General features: G+C 46.3%; 1 protein-coding gene across 8 annotated transcripts in view; it reads left to right on the top strand.

Annotated features, from left to right (window-relative positions):
• The window catches only part of LOC310843244 (maestro heat-like repeat-containing protein family member 7), a 62,811-nt gene that overhangs the window by 18,900 nt on the left and 16,896 nt on the right, over positions 1–27,015 (top strand). For 4 of the 8 annotated variants that reach the window (XM_083736215.1, XM_083736214.1, XM_083736220.1 and 1 more), the window contains 12 exons: positions 1,662–1,806; positions 4,115–4,210; positions 5,358–5,462; positions 7,408–7,571; positions 10,587–10,702; positions 12,750–12,925; positions 13,796–13,956; positions 14,118–14,189; positions 18,820–18,949; positions 20,969–21,147; positions 23,516–23,653; positions 25,481–25,595. In XM_083736215.1, the coding sequence (XP_083592341.1) occupies positions 1,662–1,806; positions 4,115–4,210; positions 5,358–5,462; positions 7,408–7,571; positions 10,587–10,702; positions 12,750–12,925; positions 13,796–13,956; positions 14,118–14,189; positions 18,820–18,949; positions 20,969–21,147; positions 23,516–23,653; positions 25,481–25,595 (1,597 nt within the window). The remainder of the gene's footprint in view (positions 1–1,661; positions 1,807–4,114; positions 4,211–5,357; positions 5,463–7,407; positions 7,572–10,586; positions 10,703–12,749; positions 12,926–13,795; positions 13,957–14,117; positions 14,190–18,819; positions 18,950–20,968; positions 21,148–23,515; positions 23,654–25,480; positions 25,596–27,015) is intronic. The other 4 variants (XM_083736216.1, XM_083736219.1, XM_083736218.1 and 1 more) reach the window with 4 other exon arrangements.

The raw sequence follows: 27,015 nt of genomic DNA, 5'->3' as shown, positions 1-27,015 counted from the left end.
ACATTGGTGAAGGCTAGGCCCAGCACTATCTAAAGGGTCATTTTCTTCCACTTGAACCTATCCCTCATTAAATATGTTCTTCAGAGACCTGTCTTCTAATTTCCCTGCCTTCTGAGGTCTAGCAGGAAGCTGCTGGAGAAGAGGGCCTTCTCCTTGGTGGCACCCAAATGGTTGAAAACTCTCTGCTGAGAAGTTTGCTTGGTCACATCTCTACCATCCTTTTGGGACCAGGCACTGCCTACCCTGCTCTCTTGGGCTTTTAATGGTAGATGAGATCTTTTAAGGCCCTTCTGTGTTACCCTGTTGCTCAGGACTCTGCAGTTCCTTTTTCTAGGAAAAAAGGGATGTCAGAACTCGCCATGAACGCTTCCCTTGTTCTCTTATAATGGCGCCCACCTGAGAGGTGCCGGAATTGACTTCTGGTGATTTCTGGCTGGAAAAAAAAGTCCAGCAACTATGTATGCTAACTAACTACCGTATTTTTTGCTTTATAAGACTCACTTTTTCCCTCCTAAAAAGTAAGGGGAAATGTGTGTGCGTCTTATGGAGCGAATGCAGGCTGTGCAGCTATCCCAGAAGCCAGAACAGCAAGAGGGATCGCTACTTTCACTGCGCAGCGATCCCTCTTGCTGTTCTGGCTTCTGAGATTCAGAATATTTTTTTTCTTGTTTTCTTCCTCCAAAAACTAGGTGCATCTTATGGTCTGGTGCGTCTTATAGAACGAAAAATACGGTAACTAACTAACTAACTAACTAACTAATCAGTTGCAATCCTTCATTGTTTCTATAATAATACAGTGGTACCTTGGTACCTTGGGTTACAGACGCTTCAGGTTACAGACGCTTCAGGTTACAGACCCCGCTAACCCAGAAATAGTACCTTGGGTTAAGAACTTTGCTTCAGCATGAGAAAAGAAATCCCGTGGCGGCAGCGGGAGGCCCCATTACCTAAAGTGGTACCTCAGGTTAAGAACAGTTTCAGGTTAAAAAGAGACCTCCAGAATGAATTAAGTTCTTAACCCGAGGTACTACTGTAATTTATTATTTATACCCCACCCATCTGGCTCGGTTTCCCCAGCCACACTGGGCGGCTCCCAACAGAACACTAAAAGCACAATAAAACATCATACATTAAAAACTTCCCCAAGCAGGGCTGTCTTCAGATGTTTTCTAAAAGTCAGATAGTTGTTTATTTCCTTGACATCTGAAGGGAGGGTGTTCCACAGGGCAGGAGCCACCACCGAGAAGGCCCTCTGCCTGGTTCCCTGCAACCTCACTTCTTGCAGGGAGGGAACCGCCAGAAGGCTCTTGGAGGTGGACCTCAGCGTCTGGGCAGAATGATGGGGGTGGAGATGCTCTTTCGGGCATGCTAGGCCGAGGCCGTTTGGGCTTTCAAGGTCAGCACCAACACTTGGAATTGTGCTTGGAAATGTACTGGGAGCCAAGGTAGGTATTTCTGTATTATTGTCCTAAAATGACAGATTTGAAGAAAAACGAAAGGGTCAATCCGTGAGATCATAGGTCAAAAGACTGGGTTGAAATCTTAAAAGTAACACGAGTGAGTCATTCCCCAGCCAAACGCCCACCCGAATTTTTAGACTCCATCTCGCCTCATCCCCAGCTGGCAAAATGCCATTCTCTGACTCCCGTTTCTTCCACCAGCAAGGCGAACGTCACAAAAACGATGGGGTCCTACAAGAAGGGAATATTGCTCCGCACCTTTTTCAAGAGCGTCTTTGCACTTTCACCCCAGAAGACGGGACAAGAGGAAGGAGCGGCCAATTCTGCCAATGCCCAGTACGCAAAGGTAGTTTTGTCTTCCTCTCTGGCTTAGAACATAAGGAGAGGCTGCTGGATCAGGCCAATGGCCCATCTAGTCCAGCATCCTGTCATCTCAGTGGCCAACCAGATGCTTCAATGGGGATCCTGCAAGCACAAGAGCCTTCTTCCCTCCTGTAGCCTATGGCAGCGAGTCAGAAAGTTCAACTATCATAAAATCATAGAACTGCAGAGTAACTTAAGGTAAAGGGACCCCTGACCATTAGGTCCAGTCGCAGACGACTCTCGGGTTGCGGCGCTCATCTCGCTTTATTGGCAGAGGGAGCCGGCGTACAGCTTCCGGGTCATGTGGCCAGCATGACTAAGCTGCTTCTGGCGAACCAGAGCAGCACACGGAAATGCCGTTTACCTTCCTGCCAGAGTGGTACCTATTTATCTACTTGCACTTTGACGTGCTTTTGAACTGCTAGGTTGGCAGGAGCAGGGACCGAGCAACGGGAGCTCACCCCGTGGCGGGGATTCGAACCGCCGACCTTCTGATCGGCAAGCCCTAGGCTCTGTGGTTTAATCCACAGCGCCACCCGCGTCCCGCAGAGGAACTTACAACAAGTCTAAACCTTAATACTAAGCATACTGTGTACAGAACACCACACCAGAAAGGCAGATAGAAAGAGAAAGTGAAACCCAGTCTCCTTCTGGCCTTACTTTTATAGCCAACATGAGTTTGTCAGAAAGAGATAACAGAACCAGTTTAAGCCCACTGTACTCAGCTTCTCGGAAGGAATAACCCAAACATCATGATGAACCTTCTGCTTGTTTCTTTCACACAGAGAAGCTTCCAGAACCCTCTTGAATTAAGTAGAATAGGAAAGATATCTGCACATCATATCAATACTATCTGTACCAAGAAATGCAGTTTGACAGTTAACCTGTGGCACTTCAGATATTGCTGGACTCCAGTTCCCATCAACCTTGACCACTGGACGTGCTGGCTAGGGATGATGGGAGTTGCAGTCGAACAAACTGCTTAGCCACCCTGGTTTAGTGGACTTTTTATGCAGCCGTGATATAAAGAAGGGGTTTCATGTATGGGAATCCCCCCAGATCCTGGAGCTCATCAGCCCAGCCAGCCCAATATTCCATCATAGAATCATAGAATTGTAGAGTTGGAAGGGATCCGAGGGTCATCTAGTCCAACCCGCTGCAATGCAGGAATATGCAGCTGTCCCATACGGAGATCGAACCTGCAACCTTGGCGTTCTCAGCACCGTGTTGGTAACCAGCTGAGCTATTCTGGCATTATGTGTGCTGCCTGAAGAAATGCTTACTTTTGTCTTTCCTGAATCTTCCAATGTTCAGCTTCATCGAATGTCCACAAATTGTAATGTTACAGATCTATCTATCTATCATCTCTGTTCCCACACTGCTCCAGTGGGAAGTTTGTGACTTGGATCCTGACAAGGAACTAATCTACACTTCCAGCTCAGCCAGTAGGGCACGAAACTCTTCATTTCATCGGTCATGGGTTCAAGCCGCACATTGGGCAAAAGATTCCTGCATTGCAGGGACGGGGTTAGAATCATAGAATCATAGAGTTGGAAGAGACCACCAGGGCCATCGAGTCCAACCCCCTGCCAAGCAGGAAACACCATCAGAGCACTCCTGACAGATGGTTGTCAAGCCTCTGCTTAAAGACCTCCAAAGAAGGAGACTCCACCACACTCCTTGGCAGCAAATTCCACTGTCAAACAGCTCTTACTGTCAGGAAGTTCTTCCTAATGTTTAGGTGGAATCTTCTTTCTTGTAGTTTGGATCCATTGCTCCGTGTCCGCTTCTCTGGAGCAGCAGAAAACAACCTTTCTCCCTCCTCTATGTGACATCCTTTTATATATTTGAACATGGCTATCATATCACCCCTTAACCTCCTCTTCTCCAGGCTAAACATGCCCAGCTCCCTTAGCCGTTCCTCATAAGGCATCGTTTCCAGGCCTTTGACCATTTTGGTTGCCCTCCTCTGGACACGTTCCAGTTTGTCAGTGTCCTTCTTGAGCTGTGGTGCCCAGAACTGGACACAGTACTCCAGGTGAGGTCTGACCAGAGCAGAATACAGTGGCACTATTACTTCCCTTGATCTAGATGCTATACTCCTAATGATGCAGCCCAGAATTGCATTGGCTTTTTTAGCTGCCGCATCACACAAAGGCTTCAACTAGATGACCCTTGTGGTCCTGAGCAGTAATCTAGGCAAGGCATTCAGCTCTCCTAGTTTCCAAGGTCATCCTTTCCTGGGCCCTTAGTGAATTGGTCTCCTTCAACATTCCTCCCCGCTCCTCCAGAATCTCTTCATCAGAACATACCAGACCTTCAGTGAGATGCTCCAGCAGCTGATGGTGGAAAACCCAATTCCTTCGGAGCTGGAGAGGATCTTGCAGGTAAGAGGAAAGGAGTAATAATAATAATAATTTATTATTTATACCCCGCCCATCTGGCTGGGTTTCCCCAGCCACTCTGGGCGGCTTCCAACAAAGTATTAAAATACAGTGGTCTGTTAAACATTAAAAGCTTCCCTAAACAGGGCTGCCTTCAGATGTCTTCTAAAAGTCTGGTAGTAGTTCTCTTTGACATCTGCCGGGAGGGTGTTCCACAGGGCGGGTGCCACCACCGAGAAGGCCCTCTGCCTGGTTCCCTGTAACCTCACTTCTCACAAGGAAGAAACTGCCAGAAGGTCCTCAGAGCGGGACCTCAATGTCTGGGCTGGACGATGGGGGTGGAGATGCTCTTTTGGGTATACTGGGCCGAGGCCGTTTAGGGCTTTCAAGGTCAACACCAACACTTTGAATTGTGCTCAGAAACGTACTGGGAGCCAGGTCTTTCAGGCTCAGTGTTATGTGGTCTCGGTGGCCGCTCCCAGTCCCCAGTCTAGCAGCTGCATTCTGGATTAGTTGCAGTTTCCAGGTCACCTTCAAAGGTAGACCCACATAGAGCGCATTGCAGTAGTCAAAACGAGAGATGACCAGAGCATGCACCACTCTGGTGAGACAGTCCGCGGGCAGGGAGGGTCTCAGCCTGCATACCAGATGGAGCTGAGAGACAGCTGCCCTGGAGACAGAATTGACCTGTGCCTCCATGGACAGTATCTTCAGACTGTCAGGATTCCATCTTACTGCCCATGGGTTTGGTTGGTGGCTAAGTGGGAGTTCCTGCTCAACCTCTATATATTTTATATAGTAACCTTGGGTTACAGACGCTTCAGGTTGCGTTTTTTCAGGTTACGGACAGCCAAAACCCGGAAGCACCGTTACTTCCAGGTTTTGGTGGTCATGCATTCGCAGAAGCGCTAAATCGCGCTTTGCACATGTGCAGAAGCACCGAATCACAACCCACGTGTCCACTGTATATGCAGTGTCTGCTCCACCTAGATAATGTTTATGGGCACACATTCAAAATGTACGTTACATGTTTCTCATGGACACTGACGCTAGAGTGCTCTGCACTTTCTGGTACTTTGGGAAGACAAGTGAATAGACCAGATGGCTGCAGAATTTTTTCTCTCTCTGTTGCGTTTTCCCTCCCCAACAGCTGATGGCTCCTTGGCTACAGTCCTCGGAGGCCGACCTGCGAGAGAGGGCTATCTGGACCAGTGCGTCGCTGCTCAACTTTGTGGCCAGCAAATTACAGCTGGATGTGAGTAGACTGTGAAATAACCAACTGAGCTATCCATCAAACTTTCCTCTAAAGCAGGCATCCCCAAACTCGGCCTTCCAGATATTTTGGGACTACAACTCCACTCAGCCCTAGCTGGTCAGGGATGATGGGAGTTGTAGCATAGCTGTCAACTTACTGATTTGAAAATAAGGGACCAGCAGCCTCGAAAATAAGGGATCAGCAGCCAAAATAAGGGATTTTAGTCAACCAGCAGAAGTATGAAGTTAAAAGGGACCAGATAATTTGGGAGAGCAGCGCCGGTTTTTAGCCCTTCGTTTCCAGAGTTTGCTGCTCAAGACACCAGCTGATGAAACACTGCAATTAAATAACTACAAGCAGCCACCACTTTTCGCGCAAAATGAAGTCCAAGCTATGAAGATGATGCTGCAGTTCTGTATCTTTTCTCTCATGCTCCATCTGCAGCTCTCAGTTCCATCAGGTAGGGTGGGAGGAAGAGGGGGGGGGGAAATAGCACCCAAGGTAAATCCGCAGATCAGACTATCTATGCTAGTCTACCACTACAAATCTATTTTGCGGTCCTTCCCTTGTAGCCCTTGGAACACCTGCCCACGCCCACGCCTCGCCTCCACCTCCTTCTCTTCCTCCTCCTCTCTCTGAACTGCTTTCTCTATGGTTGCCCTCGCTCTCCTCTCAAGGCTCCTCAGCAATTCATAGACCATGCCAGGCTGCCCATCTCATTCGGGTCCTTCGGCGGCACAGCTGCAGAACGGCCTAGCGGGAGCGGCGGTGACGGGCAGAGGGGAGGCCCCAGGCAGAGATGCTCAGTTCGGCAGCCGCAAGGAGGATGGCGGCGGAAGGGCCCGAGGCTCCCACCAGTCCCGGCAGGGAGGGGTTCCCGGGGGCCGAGGCTGGTGAGAGGAGGCCGGAGGGGGGTGGGCCGGACAGCCAAGCAACACAGTTGGAGTCTCCCTCCTCCCTGGCCAGCAGGGAGGGAGGGAGAGGAGCTGCTTCCTTTGAAATTTAAGGGACATCATTTAAGGGACATCTATCAATAAGGGACAGCAGCGGGACGTGGCGCTGGGATAAGGGACTGTCCCTCCAATTAAGGGACGGTTGACAGCTATGAGTTGTAGTCCCAAAACAGCTGGAGGGCCGAGTTTGGGGATGCCTGCTCTAAAGTTCCAAATGCTGCAAGCTTTCCTCATAACACAGCCTGGCTAGATTAACAGAGGCAATTAGAGATCACACTAGACAAGAGTTTCAAAAAGCATGGGGGAAATGCAGAGAACACTTCACAAAACAGTGCCCTCAAATACATACCTGGACTTGTTTCGATTAATGTCTGCAGGAGACTTTGTGGATATTTAAGTTATAATTAGAAAAATCTTAATAATTATTCATAAAGGAAACAGCTTATAAGAAGTAAATAAGGAGGCCAGATACAGGATACAGGAAGTCTTTTATTTGGTGGTTTGTATTGTTGTATGTTATGCACAGCGCGGGTGGCACTGTGGGTAAAACCTCAGCGTCTAGGACTTGCCGATCGCATGGTCGGCAGTTTGAATCCCCGCAGCGGGGTGCGCTCCCGTCGTTCGGTCCCAGTGCCTGCCAACCTAGCAGTTTGAAAGCACCTCCGGGTGCAAGTAGATAAATAGGGACCGCTTTGCAGCGGGAAGGTAAACGGCGTTCCGTGTGCTGCGCTGGTGCTGGCTCGCCAGATGCCACGTGACCCGGAAGTGTATGCGGACAGCGCTGGCTCCTGGCCTATAGAGTGAGATGAGCGCACAACCCTAGAGTCTGGCAAGACTGGCCCGTACGGGCAGGGGTACCTTTACCTTTACCTTATGTTATGCTTATTGTATGTCATGTTCGCGTTTAATGAGGGTGGATTTCTGTATTAGGGGAGTGGGGGTTTTATGTTATGTTGTAAATAAAATTTCCAAAAAAAAATTTTTTTTTAAAGCACTGCTGTGCCCCCTTTCCTCCGCCAGACACTGTCCAAATTCTCCCGGCTGGGCCACCTCGTCGCGGTGCTGGGGATCTGCTGCGGAGACGCCGTCAAGTCCATCAGCTCCAAGGCAGCCAAGAGTGTCCACCTCCTCCTGGCAATCGTTCTTGGCCAGAAAAGTAAGAAACGGGCAGCGAAGCCATCCTTGAGCATGTGCAGAGTGCGAGGGGGCCATAGCTCAGCGGCAGAGCCTCTGCCTCGCAAGCAGAAGGTCCCAGGTTCAGTCCCTGTCATCTCCTGCCTGAAATCTTTGGAGAACGGCTGCCAGTCCTTGCAGGCAACACATCCTCCTTCCTTTTCCCTTTCATCCCAGGGCCGGCTCACCCATGAGGCAGGGTGAACCAATGGCCATAGGGTGGCCAGCTCAGAACCACTGGGAAGGATGTCAGACCCCGGCGAGAGGGGGGGGTTATTGGTTTGTTTTTGTTCTTATTTTTATTGTGTTTTTTATATTGTGATTTTATGTTGCAAACCACCCTGAGCTGATATAACAACAACAACAACAACAACAACAACAACAACAACAACAATAACAACAACAAATTTTATTTATACCCTGCCCTCTCCAGCCAAGACCGGGCTCAGGGTGGCTAACAACCAATAATAAAAACAGGTTGATTAAAATACAATTTAAAAACAAGATTAAAATCTTAGGTGATTTATAGCTCAGAGCGCTTCCACGGCAGCAGGCCTTCAAACGCATACCAAAGCTCTGAGCAAAAGAGAGTCTAGCAGCGGTCAGAAAATAAGCCTCTGTCTTCTGTGTGTAAATCAGACTCTCACACTGTTACTAAAAGGTAAAAGCAGTTTATTTACAGCAGAATTATCCACAGTCACGGAACATCGTGCATGCATGCCTGTCCCGGACAGGAACGAAAGCAGAATAGAACAAAGGACTGAGACTCTCAGAAGTGACACAGAGTCAGGGGCAGGACTCACACTCTGTGCTGTTTAACCCTGTAAGCTCAGGTTCTCCTCACATAAAATACAACATTAAAACATTAAGATGCAGCCTACAGATGAAGGGCAGTAAATAATAATAATAATAATAATAATAATAATAATAATAATAATAGAAGATGGTAATGGTGACAATAATAATTATTGTTATTGTTGTTGTTGTTATTGTTATCACCATCACTAATTATTATTATTATTATTATTATTATTATTATTATTATTATTATTTACTGCCCTTCATCTGTAGATCTCAAGGTGGTTAGCAACATAAAACCAGAACAATAATTATTATAGTAATGGGAATCCCCTGATTCTGCGGGGCTGGCGCCAGCCCCGCAAGAGTATGGGCGGGGTCGTGAACCCGCAACACCCCCCCTCCTAAATTCGGGAGTGGCTTTATCACCATCTATTATTATTATTATTATTATTATTATTATTATTATTATTATTATTATCACCAATTATTATTATTATTATCATCATCATCATCATCATTGTTTTTCATTATTATTATTATTATCACCATCATTTTTATTATTATTATTACCATTGTTTATTATTATTATCACCATTGTTTATTATTATTATTATTATTATTACCATCGTTTATTATTATGTTTATTATTATCACCATCTATTATTATTATTATTATTATTACCATCATTTATTGTTGTTGTTGTTGTTGTTGTTGTTGTTGTTGTTGTTATTATCACCATCATTTATTATTATGTTTATTATTATGTTTATTATTATGTTTATCATCATCATCATCACCATCTATTATTATTATTATTATTATTATTATTATTATTATTATTATTATTATTATTCCCCACCCATCTGCAAGCAGTCACTCTGGTCAGCTTCCAACAGATTACACAAAAACACAACAAAACATCAGGCATTAAAAACTTCCTGATATAAAGATGTCTTTGGAAAGCTGTGTCGTTGTTTGTTTCATTGCTATATTTACTTACTGATTCCATTCCATAAGATTTATATACCGCTTGATTAAAAAAATATCAAGCGGATTACAGAAAGATTTCTTAAAAAGCAAGAAAAATCACATTACCTTAAAACACACAAAAAGTTAAATAAAGGCAGCTAAAAATTCACACCGGCTTTTGAAGCATCTGGGTAGGTTTGCCTAAACAAGAATGTTTCTAGCATAATTATTCATCTTTAATTATGATGTGTACATTTGGAGTGCGGATTTTACCTGGACAGCTTTTCTGATCAAACGGCTTATAAATCCTCAAAATAAATAAATGTGAGATTAGTATAGCTTCCCAGGAACTTTGTGCACCTAATTAATATGCCCAATAGGTAGGTCCCCATTGTGTATAGAAATATTCATCTCCTTACGGCACCGCCTCTCCTGGTCTGCCCCGCAGAGGACCTTAAGGTCCATGAATAACCATAGTTTAGAGGTCCCGGTCCCTAAGGAAGCCAGACTATCCTCCACCAGGGCCAGGGCCTTCTCAGTGATGGCTCCGACCTGGTGGAACGCTCTGTCCCAGGGGACCAGGATTTAACCTTCTTTCACCGGGCCTGTAAGACAGAGCTATTCCGCCTGGCCTTTAATTTGAATTCAGGCTGATCTTTTATTTCCCTCCCCTTTGATGAAGATTACCAGCTCTGAGACCCCACAGCTAATTCTCCCATGGCCTCCTCGCTGGCCCAAGTAGGACCAATTCAGCCAGCTAGCCCTGGGGATTATCTAATGCTTATTTCCCCTAAATTGATTTCTGAATTTTGAATTTTATTGTTAATCATGTTTTTATACTGTATTTTATGCTGCTTTTACAATGAAGTATTTTAAATTTGTTGTTAGCCGCCCTGAGCCCGGTTTTTGAACTGGGAAGAGCAGGGTATAAATTATTATTATTATTATTATTATTATTATTATTATTATTATTATTATTATTATTATTATATCATATTATATTTATTATATTTATGCCCCACCTTTCCCTGTGATTTTAGTCCTCCCCATTTGCTCCGCACAACAACCTTGTGAGGTGGGTTAGGCTGAGAAGGCAGCGACTCTCACCCAGCGAGCTTCATGGCTGAGCAAGGATTTGCACCCTAACCCCTGCTCTAACCACTACACCGCGCTGCCCTGAAACTGACGGGTGTGTTCTTGTTTTTTTAAATTTCCGGGGTGTGTCAGTTGCGAGGCTGGACGAGAAGAACGTCCACACGGAAGCCATCAAGCGCAAGCACAAGGAGTTCTTGGAATCTTGGAATCCGTCCGTGTTTCTCAAAAACCCCTCCAGAGTTGCAGAGGTAACTGGGAGGACACAACTGGGGGGTGGGCATTATCCCTGGACAAATTTATGCCTGGATATTGCTCACTACAATATCCGTGGCTCCATGAATCCCCTTGGTTACTTTCAGGTTGGGATATTAAGTTTCCCACCTTTTATATATATATATATATATATTTGCTTTCGTAGATTTTCACGGGTACAGGAATGCACCAAAACCTGCATATATATATATATATATATATATATATATATATATATATATATATAAAATATTTTTTATTAATTTTAACATATAAATCGTACCACAAAACTTTGTCACCTATACAATTTTTTGGGACTTCCATCAGCACCTGTGATGATCCACTGTTTTAACCACTTCTTATGCATTTCTTAAATTTATATTACTTTTAAATATCTTAGCGAATCATTCCCCCCTTTATCCATTTTTGCAATAATTCCAATGATACTCCTCACAAAACTTATTGCAAACCTACAAACGTCGTCTGATCTTCACAAATTCTTTTCAAATAATCCGTAAATTTACTCCAGTCTTCTGTGAATTTCTGGTCCCGCCGATTTCGAATCCTTCCTGTTAGTTTATCCAGTTCTGCATAGTCCATTAATTTCGTCCTCCATTCTTCTTTCGTCGGTAATTCTTCTTGCTTCCATTTTTGGGCCAATAATGTTCTTGCTGACATTGTTGCATATAAAAAGAGCTTACATTCTTTTCTATTTATACCACTCTCTACAATGCCCAATAAGAATGCTTCTAGTTTCTTTAGAAATGTATATTTCAACATTTTTTTCATCTCATTATATATCATCTCCCAGAAGCTTTTCACCTTTTTACATAAGTTTCCCACTGTTCTGGCCATCCTGGATGGGGAAAAAAGGCTCACCTCTTAGCTGAGATGGCAAAATTGACATGTTTAATCGGAGAGAAGTCACTGCTAATGTTTCTTAAAGAAGGGAAACCTCTCAAGGACTTTTTGCTTGAAAAAGAAATAATGATATCTGGATTTGAGGATATTTCAGGATTTGTTGATAGAAAACGGCTTTGTTGGAAGTGAATATTGTTTTTACATAGCGGACAGATCAATCAGAAATTCTTTATTTTCTGATTCTTATTTTTCTATCTTCCTCTTTTAAACTCTTTCCTATTTTTTTTTAATATTCCTTTTTCTTTCTCTAGTTCTCCCCCCCCCCCCCTTTCTTGTGTGTCCTTACGGTATCTAAAGTTTTTTATCTAAAGTCTTGGTTTGGTTTAAAATAAGGGAAAATATATTAAGCTTCAATTTTTTCTCTGCAAGCCTTAATAGAATTTATCATCATCAACCTTTATTACGGTCCAGAGACCCAACAAATCGTTACAAAGCAATACATAATTCATACATCCATGTTAAACAAGAGGTTCGTTCAGAATATAAGGATCATTGGTTCTTGCAACCACCGATAAAAACTTGGCCACTGCTAATGTTCTAGCATTTGTCTGGTCTTCTAATAGGAACCTGACATAGTGAGCCTCTGATTTTCCCGGAAAAGGTACCAGCAAGGGTAGTATCAGTTCAGCCGTGGCTTGCTCATATTTTTCACAGTGCAACAAAATATATTTTATGGAATCGATGTCTTGAGCACACGAGCGAAGTCTGTCCTGGTAGGGAACTCCTCTCAACACTGCAGAAGGAAAGACGTTTAGTCTGGCTTTGGTGAAAAGCCTTCAACAGTTTGGTACTGTCAGGTTTTTAATGTAAGATGCTAACTTAAAGACATGCCCATATTGTGCTCCTACTGCCAGCGGACTACAGACTGCGTGTGACCGAGATGGCAAGTCACAGTGTGCATTATCCCATAATCTTTGCTTTAACGTCTTTAGGGAGCCTTCATAACCCAGGTAATACAGTTGGGGGGGATGTGACAGACCAATAGAGGTGGCTTTTCTATCCATGGTTTTCTGCTAATAGAATTTATTTTAAGAAAATGAAAAAGCAGGGGCATCTCTGCACAACCCGTCCCTGCCAGCCACACTCCAACAGCGTTCCTCCCTCCCTCCCCTTGTGCTCCAGGTCTTTGGCGTCTACTTCAGCCCGAGAGAGAAGACCGACTTCATCCTGACCGCTTTGGATGGCTTGACGGTGCAGTGCACCACCCAGTGCTGCGCCACCACAGAGGGGCTCCTTGCCAGCATGGCAAGGCACTGTGGCGCCGAGATAGAGAAGGTGGGGCAGGTCTGAGGCAGCAGGTGGGCGTCCTGAGGATGCTGATTTGGCAGGTGGGGAGTCCTTGCAGTGGCGTAGCGTTGCTTGCCGGGGCCCGGGGCACAGAGGGTGAACGGAGCTCACAGCTCCAGCCCAATCCTCGCTGCCACCGCCACTGCAGGAGCAACGCCAGCCCTACGTCGCTTTGGCAAATGCACAGTGCCCCCTAAAAAAATGTGTCTCCCCCTCACACTGTACCCCTGAGTCCTTCCTGCAGCGGGGCTGAGCTTTTCTGAACTTCACAATAGCCACTCCACTGGGTGACTACAACCTAAAGAGACCTGCCCATCACTCAAGACTCTGGCTGAAGGTCTTCTCCTTCTCCTTCTCCTCCTCCTCCTTCACTTTTTCTCCTCCTTCACCTTCCTCCTTCTCCTTACTCCGCCTTCCCCCTCTCCTTCTCCTGCATCTCCTTCTCCTTCCTCCTGCCCCATCTCCTTCTCCTCCTTCCTCCTCCTCCCCCCTCTCCTTCTCCTCCATCTTTTCCTTCTTCCTCCTCCTTCCCCATCTCCATCTCCTCCTTCCTCCTCCTGCTTCTCCCTCTCCTTCACCTCCTTCCTCCTCCTCCCCCTCTCCTTCTCCTCCATCTCCTCCTTCCTCCTGCTTCTCCCTCTCCTTCTCCTCCTTCCTCCTCCTCCCCCCTCTCCTTCTCCTCCATCTTTTCCTTCTTCCTCCTCCTTCCCCATCTCCATCTCCTCCTTCCTCCTCCTGCTTCTCCCTCTCCTTCTCCTCCTTCCTCCTCCCCCCCTCTCCTTCTCCTCCATCTCCTCCTTCTTCTTTCTCCTTCCCCATCTCCCCTTCCTCCTTCCTCTTCCTTCCTGCCCTCCTACCTCCCAACCCCTTTCCCCTTCCAGGTCTCGGACATTGTGGACGGGATCTGCAGCCGCCTGGACCTGATCCACCAGCCCAGCGCAAGGAGGCTGGTGATGAAGCTGGTGGGCTTGCTGGCAGGCAGGACTGAGCACTTGGACACAGTCATCTCCAGCCTCCTGGAGCATTCCTTCCCACCAGACAGGTAACAAGTTCCTCGCGTTTCTCCCTTGAGAACCGAACCCTAGGCAGCAAGTCTCTGTCCACATGGGAAATCCTGGTGCCTCTGGTTTTTAGCATGGATGGTACTCAGCTAGATGGATCGGTGGTCAGACTGAGAAGAAGACAATTTCCTATGTTCATCAGGTGCAACCATAGCTCAGTCCAGGCACCTACTTTGACGAAGGTCTTGGGTTCAATCTTCAGGGGCATTTCCAGGTACAGTTTGGTTTCAGATTGGATGTATTGCGTGGCGAGTTCCCGCCCCCCCAAGGTGGAAATAATGACACATGACACACTTATTAAGGTTAATGGGCTAAAAAAGGCCACAACTTTATTGGTTACAGGGATGAGCAGTATTGGCTTAGGCATTGGTTCTAACTGACTATATCCAACTTCAGCCCATCCACTTGAAGGGTTAACCACCAGTAGGGGGAGTCCTGCTGATGCACATCAACTAGGAACTCCCCCGGGGTCACCAATAGCGGGCGTGCCTTAGGCCCTCACCTCCCTATGCTTCGGACAGGGCCACGCCCCCGGAATCCTTTACCGGACTGCCCTTCAATATGTGGGCCAGGTGATGGCGCTACCTCCCCTCTTCCATCTACGGAGCAATACCAATGCCTAACCGCCAATACCCAGAAAGTTGTGATGATTTGCTATAAGGCAGGCGAAAACCAAGTGGCTGGTGCGAATTTGCCAAGTGGAAAAATTCCTACCAGGCCCCTCAACGGCGACCAACCAAGGTCCATAGCAAGGTCAAGGAACGAGAACCTTATAGGGCGGGAGGGTGGGATATTTTAGGTGATATTTTAGGGAGCAGGCGAGCAGGCAGGACCCACTGCTTATGTCAGGCATAGGCAAACTCGGTCCTCCAGATGTTTTTGGGACTACAACTTCCATCATCCCTGGCCACTGGTCCTGTTAGCTAGGGATGATGGGAGTTGTAGTCCCAAAACATCTGGAGGGCCGAGTTTGCCTATGCCTGACTTAAATCATAGGAGTCATTTAGTCGTGTCCGACTCTTCGTGACCCCATGGACCAAAGCACGCCAGGCACTCCTGTCTTCCACTGCCTCCCGCATTGCTGGTAGTGCTGGCAAACTCATGCTGTTAGCTTCGAGAACACTGTCCCACCATCTCGTCCTCTGTCGTCCCCTTCTCCTTGTGGCCTCCATCTTTCCCAGCATCAGGGTCTTTTCCAGGGAGTCTTCTCTTCTCCTGAGGTGGCCAAAGTATTGGCGCCTCAGCTTCAGGATCTGTCCTTCCAGTGAGCACTCAGGGCTGATTTCCTTAAGAATGGATAGGTTTGATCTTCTTGCAGTCCATGGGACTCTCAAGAGTCTCCTCCAGCACCATAATTCAAAAGCCTACACAACACAAAACACTGCTGCTGTGTGTAGGTTTTATTTTATTTGTTTTTTATCTTATATTTTGGAAATGTAAAGGTAAAGGTAAAGGGACCCCTGAACATCAGGTCCAGTCGTGGCCGACTCTGGGGTTGCGGCACTCATCTCACTTTACTGGCCGAGGAAGCCGGCGTACAGCTTCCTGGTCATGTGGCCAGCAGGACTAAACCGCTTCTGGCGAACCAGAGCAGCACATGGAAATACCGTTTACCTTCCCGCCAGAGCAGTACCTATTTATGTATTCACACTTTGACGTGCTTTTGAACTGCTAGGCTGGCAGGAGCAGGGACCGAGCAACGGGAGCTCACCCTGTTGCGGGGATTCAAACTGCCGACCTTCTGATCGGCAAGTTCTAGATTCTGTGGTTTAACCCACAGAGCCATCCGCGTCCCTTTTTGGAAATGTACATCCAGGGTTTTTTTCCTTTAAAATCTTGGGGGGGGGGCCAAGAGAGTGGGCCCCTAAGCTATAGTTTGTTTCACTTATACATAAATCCGGCCCTGAGAGCGAGGGAGTGGGGAAGGAACAGAGGCAGGAAGGAGTCCGTATCAGACCACTAAACTCCTTGATACATTTTGTCTTCCGGGTGCATTTTCCATAAATCCAGTCCAGCTCCTTTGCAGTGCAGGAATCACAGCTACAGAACCCCTGACACGCAGCCATCCAAGCTTTGTCTAAACACTTCCAATGAGGGAGAGTCCACAACCTCACGAGGGAGACTGTTCCACTGTCTAACAGCTCTGACTGTCAGAAAGTTCTTCCTAATAATCAGAATCTCCTTCCTTGTAACTTGAAGTCATTGCTTCAGGTCCTCCCCTCCGGAGCAGCAGAAAAACAAGAAGAAGAAGAAGAAGAAGAAGAAGAAGAAGAAGAAGAAGAGGAGGAGTTTGGATTTGATATCCTGCCTTTCATTTCCCTTCAGGAATCTCAAAGCTCCTTTCCCTTCCTCCCCCACAACAAACTCTCTGTGAGGTGAGTGGGGCTGAGAGACTTCAGAGAAGTGTGACTGGCCCAAGGTCACCCAGCAGCTGCAGGTGGAGGAGCGGAGACGCGAACCCGGTTCCCCAGATTACGAGACTACTGCTCTTAACCACTATACCACACTGGCTCTCTGGAAGCGTTTTTATTCACTGGGTGCATTGCCCAAATGACCCAGGCATTTTCCTTTGATCTGTGCTCTCTAGGGGCTGCTGAGAGCAGTCTGTCTGAGAATGTGAGCAAGGTAGTTTCATTTTTGTTAGAGACAAAAAGCTGCAAGCGTGCAGCTAGATTCGGTAGGTTTTTCTTTTCTGTTTTTGTATGCTTCTAAATAAAGAGTGATAAGGGACGCGGGTGGCGCTGTGGGTTAAACCACAGAGCCTAGGACTTGCCGATCAGAAGGTCGGTGGTTCAAATCCCTGCGACGGGGTGAGCTCCCATTGCTCAGTCCCAGCTCCTGCCAACCTAGCAGTTCGAAAGCATGTCAAGGTGCAAGTAGATAAATACGTACTGCTCCGGCAGGAAGGTAAACGGCATTTCCGTGCGCTGCTCTGGTTCGCCAGAAGCGGCTTAGTCCTGCTGGCCACATGACCCGGAAGCTGTACGCCGGCTCCCTCGGCCAATAAAGCGAGATGAGCGCCGCAACCCCAGAGTCAGTCACGACTGGACCTAATGGTCAGGGGTCCCTTTACCTTTACCTAAATAAAGAGTGATAGATTAGAAGCACTGGTGTCGAGCTGAGTTATCGTAGACACCACGCAGACACAGACAAAGCCATTTTACGCTGCTTGTGAATTCTGCCACAATCCGACAACTGAGAAGAGAGGCAGCGCGCGAGTGAAAGCGTGTGGGCGCCATTGAAGTTTCTCGGAGTGCCAATAAATCAGATTTATTGCAGTGCCATTGCAGCAGACTCCGTGGGTCAACGGATTTACGACCCACAAACTTTAACACTCCCTCTTCTGTGTGACACCCCTGTTGGTAGTTGAAGATGGCTATCCTATCTCCTCTCAGTCTCCTCTTTCCCAGGCTAAACATACCCAACTCCTTCAACCGTTCCTCATCAGGCTTGGTTTCCAGACCCCTGATCATCTTGGTCGCCCTCCTCTGCCCACCTTCCAGCTTCTCAGCATCCTTCTTAAATTGTGGTGCCCAGAACTGGACACAGGACTCCAGGTTGGGGGTCCGACCAAGGCAGAGCAGAGTGGGACGACGAGACACGTTTCATTTTTTTTAAAATAAATTTTTTATTAAGATTTTAAAGGTTACAGAGCAAAAAAAGAAAAGAAAACAATCAAGGAAAAGAAAAAACAATACATATAAGGGAAAAAAATCAAAAAACAGAAAAAATAAAAAAGAAATAAAAAACAAAAAACAAGTTAAACCTTTAACTCACTTACTTGCATTCACTTATTTCCTTGACTTCCTCACGCCTCCCATTTTTGTGTTCTAATTCAATTAAATATTCCAGCAAATCCTTCCAACTTTGTTTTTATCTTAATAATTTATCTTAACATATTATAATTTTACCTTCTCTCTTTCACCAATTCATTTTTACTTAATCCTTTATATCCTTTCTGCTAAAACCACATAATTTTTTCCCCCAACATCTTTCTAACATTCCTTAATTTTACAATATTTCTGAAGATAAACTTTAAATTTCTTCCACTCTTCTTCCACCGACTCTTCTCCTTGGTCTCGGATTCTGCCAGTCATCTCAGCCAGTTCCATATAGTCCATCAGCTTTGTCTGCCATTCTTCCCAAGTGTTTTCCAATACTTTGCGATGAGTATTCTTGCTGCTGTTGTGGCGTACATAAAAAAAGTTCTATCCTCCTTTCGCACCAATTGGCCGACCATGCCCAAGAGAAAGGCCTCTGGTTTCTTCTGGAAGGTATATTTAAATACCTTTTTCATTTCATTATAGATCATCTCCCAGAAGGTCTTAATCTTTGGGCATGTCCACCAAAGGTGAAAGAATGTACCTTCAACCTCTTTACATTTCCAACATTTGTTGTCGGGCAAATGATAAATTTTTGCAAGCTTGACTGGTGTCAAGTACCACCTGTAAATCATTTTCATTATATTCTCTCTTAAGGCATTACATGCCGTAAACTTCATACCCGTGGTCCATAACTTTTCCCAGTCAGCCATCATAATGTTATGTCCAACATCTTGTGCCCATTTGATCATAACAGATTTAACCATTTCATCCTGTGTATTCCATTTCAACAGCAAGTTATACATTCTTGACAAATTCTTAGTTTTAGGATCTAACAATTCTGTTTCCAATTTTGATTTTTCCACCTGAAAGCCAATTTTCTTATCCAGGTTATAAACCTCCCTTATTTGATAATAATGAAGCCAATCTTGTACCTTATTTTTTAATTTGTCAAAACGACGAGACACGTTTCAGAGGCCCTCAGCCGTTGATGTTGCTCCATCCTCTTTTGGCCCTTTGCAGCAATTCGTCCGAGTTGTGGCAGTCCCTCTCTACCGAGGAAGTCGTGGAGGAGCAGCTGATGGAGAATTTGCTGGCCAGGCTTCAGGACCACCACAGCACTGAGCTGCAGACCTCCGCAGCCTCTATTGCCGTGAGTCTTGCCATATCTTTGGAGATAGCAGAGCTACGGGTCTCTCTGAACATCACCCGCTCTAAAAGGCTATCAATAGTTAAAAGCCAAAGGCCTGGTTAACAAGAAAGGTTTTTCCCTGGCATGTAATGCTATATAATGACGGTGCCAGGCAAGCCTCCCTGGGGAGAGTGTTCCATAAGCAGGGAGCCAATACCAAAAAGGCCCCGTTCTCCTCTTGCCACCGTCTGAGCTGACCTGGGCAGAATGAAGATTGGGATCTGATTGGCAGATCTCTGGGTGATTGGCAAAAGTTCCCAGTTCCCCATTTTTTAACTAAAGGACTGCCCTCAGTTACACTAAGAATATTAGGCAGCCACCCTCGCTAGATTGCTTTAGATTGCCTGCTCAAAAGGATTTATTTTTCCAGCAAGCCAATCGAGGCATATAATTTTATTACTTACATCTGTTTTTAAATATTTATTATTTTTGTGTTTGCTTTTAATGACAGTGGTTCTGTATATATTTTGTTTAGCTGCGAGTGTTCATTTCTTAAGCTTATTTTATATTTAGTGACAATTTGTGCATTTCAAGGGGTTGGACTAGATGACCCCTGGGCGGGTCTCTTGCAACTCTACAGTTCTATGATTCTAACTCAGGAAGCTGCCTGTCAAAGCATTTGTTTATATGTTTGTGTGTGTTTGTTCAATGATGATCTTATACACTGTTTTTCATTGGACTGTGGGTTTTAGTCACGTTTCGTCTCCCGTTTTATTTGCAAACCGATTGGAGAGATTTTTGATCAAGCAGTTTATAAATCAAAATAAATTAATACTGCTGAATTGAAGAAAGGGAGGCGGTGGTAACCAGGAGGCACATCTTGTGTGGAAGGACTGGGTGCCCCATTTAGTCAAGAAACAGATTCCTGGACTTCTTAAATTGAAGGCGTCGCATCTTTCGCACCAAGGTCCCTGACACAAGAGAGATTTGTCCTCACGGATTCACTTTCAGATCACACAGGCTCTCTACGAGCTCATCTCGGTGCCTGAATCCAAGTAAACTGGCAAAAATGTATAAATTTCAATCAAACAAGTGCTGCAAATGTAAAGAGAAAGAAGGTTCTTTTTATCATATGTTGTGGTCTTGTAGTAAGGTTAAAGCTTATTGGGAAATGATATATAATGAATTGAAAAGGGTGTTCAAAATAACTTCGATTAAAAACCCAGAAGCTTTCCTTTGGGGAATTATAGGGACAGAACCACCCAGATTGTATAGAAACTTATTCAGGTATGTTATTACAGCAGCAAGAATTTTCACTTGCCCCAAAATGGAATATGCAGAAGTCCCAATAAAGGAAGAATTGATACAAAAACACATGGAATATGCAGAGATGGCAAAACGTACTGGAAGAATAAGAAACCAAGATAACAAACGTCTTATAAAAGAATGGAAATTGTTTATTGAATCTTTACAGATAAATTGTAAACAGATAAAAACATGGACGGGATTAATGTAATAACCTGCAGTTTCATAAGAGTATATATTTAAAGCAGATGGATAAATGAGCAAGTTGGGTATGCAGAAGATATTAAAAAATTAAATTAAGCAACTGCAGAAAGAGGGGGAAAGAAGTCAAAGTTTGGAAATGTTAAATTGATTGTAAAACTAATGAAATGCATAAATTTGAAAAATATAAATAAAAAACTACAGTGGATGCTCGGGTTGCGAACATGATCCGTGCAGGAGGCACGTTCGCAACCCGCAGCATCCGCAACCCGCAGTGCCGCGTCTGCGCATGTGCAGGTTGCAATTCAGTTCTTCTGTGCATGCACAAAGCACGATTTAGCGCTTCTGCACATGCGCGACCGCCAAAACCCGGAAGTAACCCGTTCCGGTACTTCTGAGTTTGGGCGGGTCCATAACCTGAAAAAATGCAACCTGAAAGTGTCTATAACCTGAGGTATGACTGTATTTTAAAAAGACACAAGAGAATTGTCCTCAAAGCCTCCCCACCCACTGTTTTCTCTCCTCCCCAATCAGATCACTCAGGCTCTCTACGAAGTGATCTCGGTGCCTGAATCTAAAGACACCATCCAGAGACTTTATCCAGACCTTCTGACCGCTCTGCTCATCGAACTCTACTTCAGCAACCAGGCCGAAGCTCTGCCGGATATGAATTTCCTCCGGAAGCAATGTGGTCGTGGGGAAAACCTCGCGAGGTGGGTACCTTGGTTGCCTGGCGAGGGCATTCAGTGTCAGGAGTTCAGCCTACACTCGAGTAGGACCCTGGCAGAGACACATGCCCAACTGGCATGTTCGCTCCCTCCTGGTTGATCGTTCAGGACCTTCCAAAGCTTTCTTCAGCCAAAAATCACAGTGACCGATGCCAACCGACACTGGCACACTTAGGGATCCGCAGAGTTTGCACAGCTTTGTGTAACAGACCTCAGCAACTCAGCATTTTGGCTAATCTACTTTATTTACGTATAAACACACATGGAGCACTGCAACATGGCTCCCTCTCTCTCTAGCATCAGACAGCAAAGAGAGAAAGAACAAAGGACAATAGTCCCACTTCACGGAACACAGGAACACAAACATCCTGCCTCCATCACTTCCCACGCTGTGGAGTCAAAACATGCCATGCCATGTGAAGGACAAAAATCCCATGACTGCAATCACGGAGCAGGAATTCTAACATTCAGATTAGCAAATGTCGCCTTTTAACCTGAAAAGGTTAAAAGAGTATTGGGAAATAATCTAAAACAAATTGAAAAAAATGATGTTTAAAAGTACTTTCCCAAAAAAAACCAGTCTTTTTTGTTGGGGATAATTCAGACTGAAATTCCCAGTTGTCAAAAAAGACTATTTATTTATGCCACTACCACAGCCCATGTTTCGTTAGCCCCAAAATTGAAAACGAGCAAGGTCCCAACCAAAGAAGAATGGCAACATAAGCTGACAGAATATGCGCAGCTTAAAGACTTAATCTATAGAATAAGAGAACAAGAAGAACATACATTCAGAGAAGACTGGAAAGCATTTATTGACTATATGGGTGGAAATTGTGTATGTTTGAAAACGTGGGCAGCGTTAAGATAAATTCAACAGTGTAAACAAGTTTTCATGGATGTAATAATGGAATACTGAATGGTTTAGTTCAGTGTTCCCCAACCTTGGGCCTCCAGCTGTTTTTGGACTACAACTCCCATCATCCCTCGCTAGCAAGACCAGTGGTCAAGGATGATGGGAATTGTAGTCCAAAAACAGCTGGAGGCCCAAGGTTGGGGAACACTGGTTTAGTTTATGTAAAATATGCAGGGATTTGTGTTATGTAAAACGAACCATGGAAAGAGAAGGAAGGAAGTCATTGATATTTTAAGGTTGCTTAAATGAATATTCTAAAATGCATAATAGAAGAACTTAATAAAAGATATATTTTTAAAAAAGATTAAGAAATGTAACCTGGTTAGTCTCTCCGCAGTCTGATAGCTATCCATTTTGTATAACACAGAGCTGGGCTTTTTCACTGGTAGCCCCATGGTTATGGAACATGCTCCCTGGTGAAATAAGAGAGGCATCCATCTGCATTGGCATACCGCCGGCTTTCGAAGACAGGCCTGTTTACCCAGGCATTGCCTTGATCTCTCAACACACACAAGTGTTAAAATATAAGCCAGGCACCTGTGTCGCTGGGCACCCATAGTCTGAGGCCTGACCCGGGTCCTCTGCTAGTGGGTGACAAGGAGAGAACGCTAGAACTTGTAAACATCTGTATGTTGGAAAATTCAGGACAGTTAAAAGCACTTGTTCATGCAGCACATAGTTAACTCCCACAGGAGGCAGTGATGACCAACAACCTGGATGACTTTCAAAGAGGATTAGACAAATGCATGGAGGGCTTTGGGGGGCTATTAGCCAGGATGGCTCTGCTCTGCCCTCTTGTTGCTCTTGTGTTCGAATCCTGCTTGCGGGTTTCCCACAGGGATCTGGTTGGCCGCTGTGGGAAAAGGATACAGTCATACCTCAGGTTGAGCATGTTCAGGTTGCGCTCCACTGCGACCCGGAAGTAATAGAGCACGTTATCTCTGGGTTTCACACCTCGCGCATGCGCAGACGGTCAAAATGACAACACGCACATGCGTGGAAGCGGCGAAACGCGACCCGCGCACGTGCAGACGCACTGTCGCATCTTACGTTATGTTCAGGATGCGAAGGGGGCTCCGGAACAGATCCCGTTCACATCCTGAGGTACCACTGTACTAGATTAGATGGGCCATTGGCTGGATCCAGCAAATCCTTATGTTCTTACATTATTCTCCATTTCTACCCAGACTATTATTATTATTATCAACAACAACAACAACAACAACATTTATGTGTTGCTTGCTATGAATTATGTCAAGGCGATTTCACAATGCAATAAAGACATGCACAAAACAATTGCAGGTATAAAAACAGTTAAGACCGTTAAGAAGAGCCTGCTGCGTCAGGCCAAATCTGCCTATCTGGCTGAGCATCCTCATGGCCTGATCCTGCAGAGCGTCACTTATGTCCTTATGTAACCAGGCCGTCCTCTTGGCTTAGCTTTTCAGTGGAGGCCCTCAAGTTGCTCCTGATTCGCACTGGCTGCCGCTACGAGGTCACGTTCATGGAGAGGACGCGGGGCTGGAGCATGCTGCAGAGTGCCAGGGAAGTGCTCCAGGGGGCCACGCTGCTGGCAAGGTGAGGGCCCTGCTGTTCCGCCAACTTCGCCCCTGGCCAAGGAGAGGCACCCGCCAGCACCCAGACTGCCACGCTGGCTCTGCCGTTTTGAAAACCATCACAGCTCTTCTCCAAGGGAGCCTAGGCCCTGGGCCCAGAAGGCTGGTGTCAGGTTTCAGGGAATCGGCTCCACACCCCCCCCGGGGGGGGCAGTAGATAAGCAAACAAAAGAAAAGGAGTCTTCTTACCAGTTAGAAACTTTAATAATCACAGCGAGAGAACAGGGAGTCTTCTCTTCTCATGAGGTGGCCAAAGTCTTAGAGACTCAGCTTCAGGATCTGTCCTTCCAGTGAGCACTCAGGGCTGATTTCCTTCAGAATGGATCGGTTTGATCTTCTTGCAGTCCATGGGACTCTCCAGAGTCTCCTCCAGCACCAGAATTCAAAAGCATCCATTCTTCGGCGATCAGCCTTCTTTATGGTCCAGCTCTCACTTCCATACATCACTACTGGGAAAACCATAGCTTTAACTATACGGACCTTTGTTGGCAAGGTGATGTCTCTGCTTTTTAAGATGCTGTCTAGGTTTGTCATCGCTTTCCCCCCAAGAAGCAGGCGTCTTTTAATTTTGTGACTGCTGTCATCATCTGCAGTGATCATGGAGCCCAAGAAAGTAAAATCTCTCACTACCTCCATTTCTTCCCCTTCTATTTGTCAGGAGGTGATGGGACCAGTGGCCATGATCTTCACTTTTTTGATGTTGAGCTTCAGACCATTGGCAAGATGGTCTGCTGCAATTTGCATCTTAGTTTCCTCAGGTTTTATCCTTCTTGAACCCACATGGATTCAAACTTAGAAACCAATCAGTTCTTTGGATTAATTAGCAATTTGCCAATGGTTACGTGGAGGAACAATAACCCAGGCTTGTTAGCTGAATTCTGTTTATCAAAAGGGCCTTGAAGATTAAAGCATTCCCAGAGACAGACCAAATTCTTTGAGTTGTAAATTAGCCAGTTAACAGTCTCATACTGAATCTACGTCCCAGACACCCAGGTGTCAAAACCACAAATCAGCTAGAAACTTTATTCTTATCAAGGGAAAGAGATAACCCTGCTCACACTTTTAAAGTCAGAAGTCTGTACTGTAATTGAGACCCAGATATGCATTCCCACAGGGGCGCCGACTTATAAAAAATATTGGGGGCGGGGCGGGGGCCCATACCGACTTATAAAAAATATTGGGGGGGCCCAAGACCTCCAAACCGCTGCTGCTGGGGGAACGAAAGGGGCGAGCCCCGGGCTGCCCCGACCTTAAGTGAACCTGTGAGGGCCCGCCCTTTGCAGCAGTCGATTGGCTGCCGCCGTGGGCGGTGAATATTAATGAGCTAGGGGGAATCACCGCTTCTCACGGGATTGTGGATGGGTCGAGAGCCCGCAACCCCACCCCCTCTCTAGATCGGGAGTGGCTTTGTTTTAACTCATTACTGAATGTATTTTAAAAGGTAACTATCGTCAAACAAGGAAAATAAAAAATACCAACATAATTTTGTGATTTTACAAAGCATAATATAACTAATAATTTTCTTAAATTATTGGGGGGCAGAGCCCCCCCAAACAATTTTTTGAGGGGGCTCGGGCCCCCCTCAGGCCCCATGGAGTCGGCACCTATGCATTCCCAACATTCTACAGTCTGGTTCTCCCAGCATGCTCCTCTTCTACATGAACCAAACTGAGATTTCCCAATATCACTACAAGAGGGGTGCTGCATTATTCAGCTGCGGCCGCCTCGCAGGGGTGGCGTTACCCTCCTTCCTTGAACCAACATGGCTCCTTCCCCCTTTGTCTTCCAGAGCCATGCTGCACTTTGCTTGCCCCGAGACCATGAGAATCTTGGACGTGATGTTCTCTCTGCTCAGCAAAGGCAGCAAGAAACTCAAGCCGACCACCATTGCTTTCTTCGTAGAGGTAAGAGATGCGCAGGACAGGTAGAGCGACAACCTGGGACCAGGTGACCTGAGAGAACGCCTTCTCCCATACAGGGCCAAGTGGGGAAACAGAGCCATCGTTCTTGTTGGGCTTACTGGCGCTGGCCTCTCAGGGGAGCCCCAGCGAGTGGGGGAACTGCACAGCTTTGCTGGCGGCCTCCCCTTTCCCTGCACGCCCGCCGGCTGTGCCCTGTCAACCATATGGCTGGCGGGCGTGCAGCTTGCCTCTCAAGCCTCCACAGGAGTAATCATAATCATAATATTTTTTTATTTGTACTCCGCCCATCTGGCTGGGTTTCCCCAGCCGCTCTGGGCGGCTTCCAACAAAGATTTAAAATACATTAAAATGTCATACATTAAAAACTTCCCTGAACAGGGCTGCCTTCAGATGTCTTCTGAATGTCAGATAGTTGTTTATTTCCACAGGGTTCCACAGGGTGGGTGCCACTACCGAGAAGGCCCTCTGCCTGGTTCCCTGTAGCTTTGCTTCTCGCAGTGAGGGAACCGCCAGAAGGCCCTCGGCGCTGGACCTCAGCATCCGGGCAGAACGATGGGGGTGGAGACGCTCTTTTGGGTATGCTGGGCCGAGGCCGTTTAGGGCTTTAAAGGTCAACACCAACAGTTTGAATTGTGCTCGGAAACGTACTGGGAGCCAATGTAGGTCTTTCAAGACTGGTGTTATGTGGTTCCGGCGGCCGCTCCCAGTCACCAGTCTAGCTGCTGCATTCTGGATTAGTTGTAGTTTCCGGGTCACCTTCAAAGGTAGCCCCACGTAGAGCGCATTGCAGTAGTCCAAGCGGGAGATAACCAGAGCATGCACCACTCTGGCGAGACAGTCTGCAGGCAGGAAGGGTCTCATCCTGCGTACCAGATGAAGCTGGTAGACAGCTGCCCTGGACACAGAACTGACCTGCGCCTCCATGGACAGCTGTGAGTCCAAAATGACTCCCAGGCTGCGCACCTGGTCCTTCAGGGGCACAGCCACCCCATTCAGGACCAGGAGGAGAGTGATCCCCGCAGAGGCTTAGGATGGATGCTGCGTCCCAAGGCCGTTGTTCAGGGCTGGAGCATCTTCTTGGCATGCAGAACCTCTCCAGGTTCAATCCCCGAGAAGGGCTGGAAAGATTCTGGTCCAAAACCCTCAGACGCCTTCTCTGAGCCTATCCTACCGCACAGGGTTGTTGTGGAGAATGAATGAGGAATGGGGAACCTCGCACACCCAACCTTGAACTCCCTGGGAGAGAGGTGGAATAAGAATGCAATAAGGAAATAAGAAACACGGCGTGTGCTTTTAAATGTGCAGTGAGGAGAACGTCACCTAGCAAGTTTGAAGCAAAGGAGAGACTGAACCGTGGTCTTCCTTCCCTCTTCACAGGCAACCCCATTCGGAGTCTGTGTGT

Source organism: Podarcis gaigeae, assembly GCF_964106915.1.
Source record: "Podarcis gaigeae genome assembly, chromosome: 4".
NCBI classification, from domain to species: domain Eukaryota; kingdom Metazoa; phylum Chordata; class Lepidosauria; order Squamata; family Lacertidae; genus Podarcis; species Podarcis gaigeae.
The sequence above is the reverse complement of the archived record's forward strand: the minus strand, read 5'-3'. Positions and strand labels throughout refer to the sequence as shown.